Source organism: Morone saxatilis, unplaced genomic scaffold (assembly GCF_004916995.1).
Source record: "Morone saxatilis isolate NCDOM2014 unplaced genomic scaffold, NCSU_SB_2.0 Contig18, whole genome shotgun sequence".
Classification (NCBI taxonomy): Eukaryota; Metazoa; Chordata; class Actinopteri; family Moronidae; genus Morone; species Morone saxatilis.
Window position 1 is genome coordinate 1,558,114 of NW_023339740.1, and position 3,179 is coordinate 1,561,292.

Below are 3,179 nucleotides of genomic sequence, written 5' to 3' on the forward strand. Positions count from 1 at the left end.
CAAGGACTCAGCCTTGGTACATGGGTTGCCAGCTCTACCCACTGAGCTAACCGGGCGCCCAATGCATCACACTTTACCTAAACCTGTAAACCCATGTTAGTCAACTAGACTAACGTGGGTTACTAGACTAATGTTAGTCAACTAGACTAACGTGGGTTTGGCTAAAACAGATGACTAAAACTGGCATTTTAGTCTAAAGACTACAACTTATATTAAATAAAATTATGCTATCAAAATTAACACTGGTTAAATTTCTGGCTATTTCAACTGGTAAAACCACAAATGAAAACAAGTCATTTGGGGGCAGAAAATATATTTCAGGGACAAGATAGGAGCTGTAATCAGTATTTGGCAAGTGAAAAAATTGCATGCATTTTATGGGTTGTATTGGCCTTTTGAAGGTATTCAGCTGGAGAAGTTAGTCTGTGAGCTATAACCTTGAAAATAAAACTATCACAAGTAAAATCAAGTCATTTTAAGGTAGAAAATACCTTTTTAGTCACAAGATAGAAGCTGTAATCACTTTTTGGCAAGTAAAACTGCATTTGATGGATCGTATTGGCCCTTTAAAGGGGCTTTTTACACATGAAGATCAGTGTTCCCATCAAGGTTATCTTAGCTTCGTCCTGTGAACTTTGGGAACTAAAACTCAGGATATCTCTGCCTCTGCTTATTTTCACCATTCTATCGAATATGTATCTCTCGCAGTTTATGGAAGTGCACCGCAGCTAAATCACTGGAGAAGCCCTTTAAGTTTACAATCCACTCTAAAGCATAGGATGGTAAGGGTTGTGTGTACATTGCAAATGATAAGAAAACACAATAAATTATGCAGATTCTACAATACATTGCAGAAATACCTCTCTGAACATTTTAAGACAAAATTTTATTTTAAATGCATACATTACACACATACATCTTTTCATCTCTTATGGTTTCACTTTTGTACTTTTGTACATGTATGTATATTTAATGATATATATTTGTCAATATACTGTACTGTATATGTATTTACCTATGCTCTGTGTGTATGTATGTCTACATATATTCATGTATGTATGGAGGTTTATGAATAGGAATATTATGTACTAGCAAAGGTACAGTATAGCATTTGTTTTAGCAGCAAAGGAGACAATAGTGAGATGTTCCACTGATAAATTTAATTTGAAGTAAGAAGTAATTCAAAAATGTATTTAGTAATTTAATATAGAAATACGTATATTATGACAAGTCTATGTGCACGTGCTGACTCCAGGCAGAGGAGTGAACGCTGCCCTGAAATAGAGATCATGTCTAATCCTCCAGTTGAATATGTGTACAGCCACAGGCCCAGGAAGTGCTAAGTACCTACTATTCTTCCTGGGTGCTCAGAAGACCCACTGGCTGGTACAGCTGAGAAGGATAATCCATTTCTGCCAGGGGGAGAGGTGGAGAGGGAGACTACATGGCTCATTTAACCGAGTTGTATTACTCGCAGGCTTTTAAAGACAGGACATGCCTGAGGGGAAGACTCCTGTGTGAGTCTGGGTGTGTTTGTACATCTGTGTCTGTGGATATGGAAAGTGAATGATGAAGAAACAAGTGCAAGGAGCTGCAAAAACAAGTAAAACTTGGAAATGGAAGATGTAATTGCAGTGTCTGACTGCAGGTACGTAACACCATCAATATCCACATGTAGAACCCCCCTGTTCAGTTGGCTGGCAAGTGTGCATATTAAAGTTGCAGTAGGTAACTCTTATAAAAATAACTTTGTCATATTTGCTTAAACTTTGATTATATCTATATCCTGACAGTAGAACATGAGACAGATAATCTGTGAAACAATTAGGTTTCTCTGGCTACTCCTAGTGCTCCTAATGGTATCTGCAAGGTTCAACTGGGCCTGAACAAAAACAACCCAATAGAGCACCCCAAGAAAGAAGTCGATTGTTGAAAATCTCAATCTCCCAGCCGTTATCAAAGCAGACACTTTGGAATAAGACTCAGCAATCACTATGAAGCACTTTCCTATCTTTTTCTGATTGGTTGTTTTCGTTCAGTTCCGGTCATTCTTAATATACATTAGGGGCAACTAAGGAGGAGGGAGAGAAAGTAACTCCTCGACTCAACCCTTTTTGAAACACACATGACCCTGTCTAAACTCAGTGTTTGGTTTGTTTGTTCGGCACGGTAGAAACATTGCAGTTCAACATATATCAATATTATATTCAACATGAAAAATCTAAAGGAAAATCTAAAGGAAAATGATTGGTAATAATAAATTGTGACAACAATCTCTGGGTGATGCAGTGCTTTACTGAACATTGTGTTTATTTTTTCAAACAATTAAATGTGACAATTATTACCTCATATGTCATACTGTAAATAAAGACAGACGGACCAAAAAGAGGAATCCAGGGTGTATTCCACTAGACAACCAGGAGACAAGCTGGTGTACAAGACACTTGAACACACACACACACTACACACACACCTACACACACACTCCCTCTCTCTCATCCTGATTTGACCTGAGATGACCTGCCAGACCCTCCCAGACCCTGCTAGACCTTGTTTACCCTGTTGCCACACTGCCATCTAGTGACCATAGGACATAAACCTGTCAGTTACCACTAAGAATATAAATATGTGTGTAAGGCTGCTTTTTCAGTTTTTATTATTCCAACTGAGGGTATCTAACTAAATGTGTGCTAAGAGCAGTAGTAGAAATATCAGTCAGGAATGTCATGTTAAATGGTGTTATGATTATGTGGTAAAGATGTTTAAACCATGTTTTCTGAAAGTTTAAATAACCACAATGCCATCTCATGTCTCAAATCACACCTTTGGAACCTTAGTGAGACTTCTACGCGCAAAACTTAAATGAAATTCACTTGAGTTAGAAAACCTGAGCCACCATCTTAGGTACAAGTTCCAGGCAGAGGAATTTACATTCTGCTACCAACCAGATGTTTTTAATTTGATTAGTTTTTTGAGGAAAAGATTTCTTTTTAAAGCTGATGGTGTGGATTCCTTGAATATTATTGAATTCAGAATGATTATTAAGTCACTTTATTCTGGAAGGATATCTTCAAAAAGAAATGACAACCTTAAAAAAATTGGGAGAGACAGGGTTTACTGAAGTTGACTGAAAGGTGGTAATAATTACATGTTTGTATTATTATTACTATTGTTATTAT

The 3,179-nt window shown here is 37.2% G+C and overlaps 1 protein-coding gene across 1 annotated transcript in view; it reads right to left on the minus strand.

The window, feature by feature from the left end:
• The window catches only part of cntn2 (contactin 2), a 46,713-nt gene that overhangs the window by 4,499 nt on the left and 39,035 nt on the right, over window positions 1–3,179 (minus strand). The window contains exon 17 of the mRNA XM_035661667.1: window positions 1,499–1,547. Coding sequence (XP_035517560.1) covers window positions 1,499–1,547 — 49 coding nt within the window. The remainder of the gene's footprint in view (window positions 1–1,498; window positions 1,548–3,179) is intronic.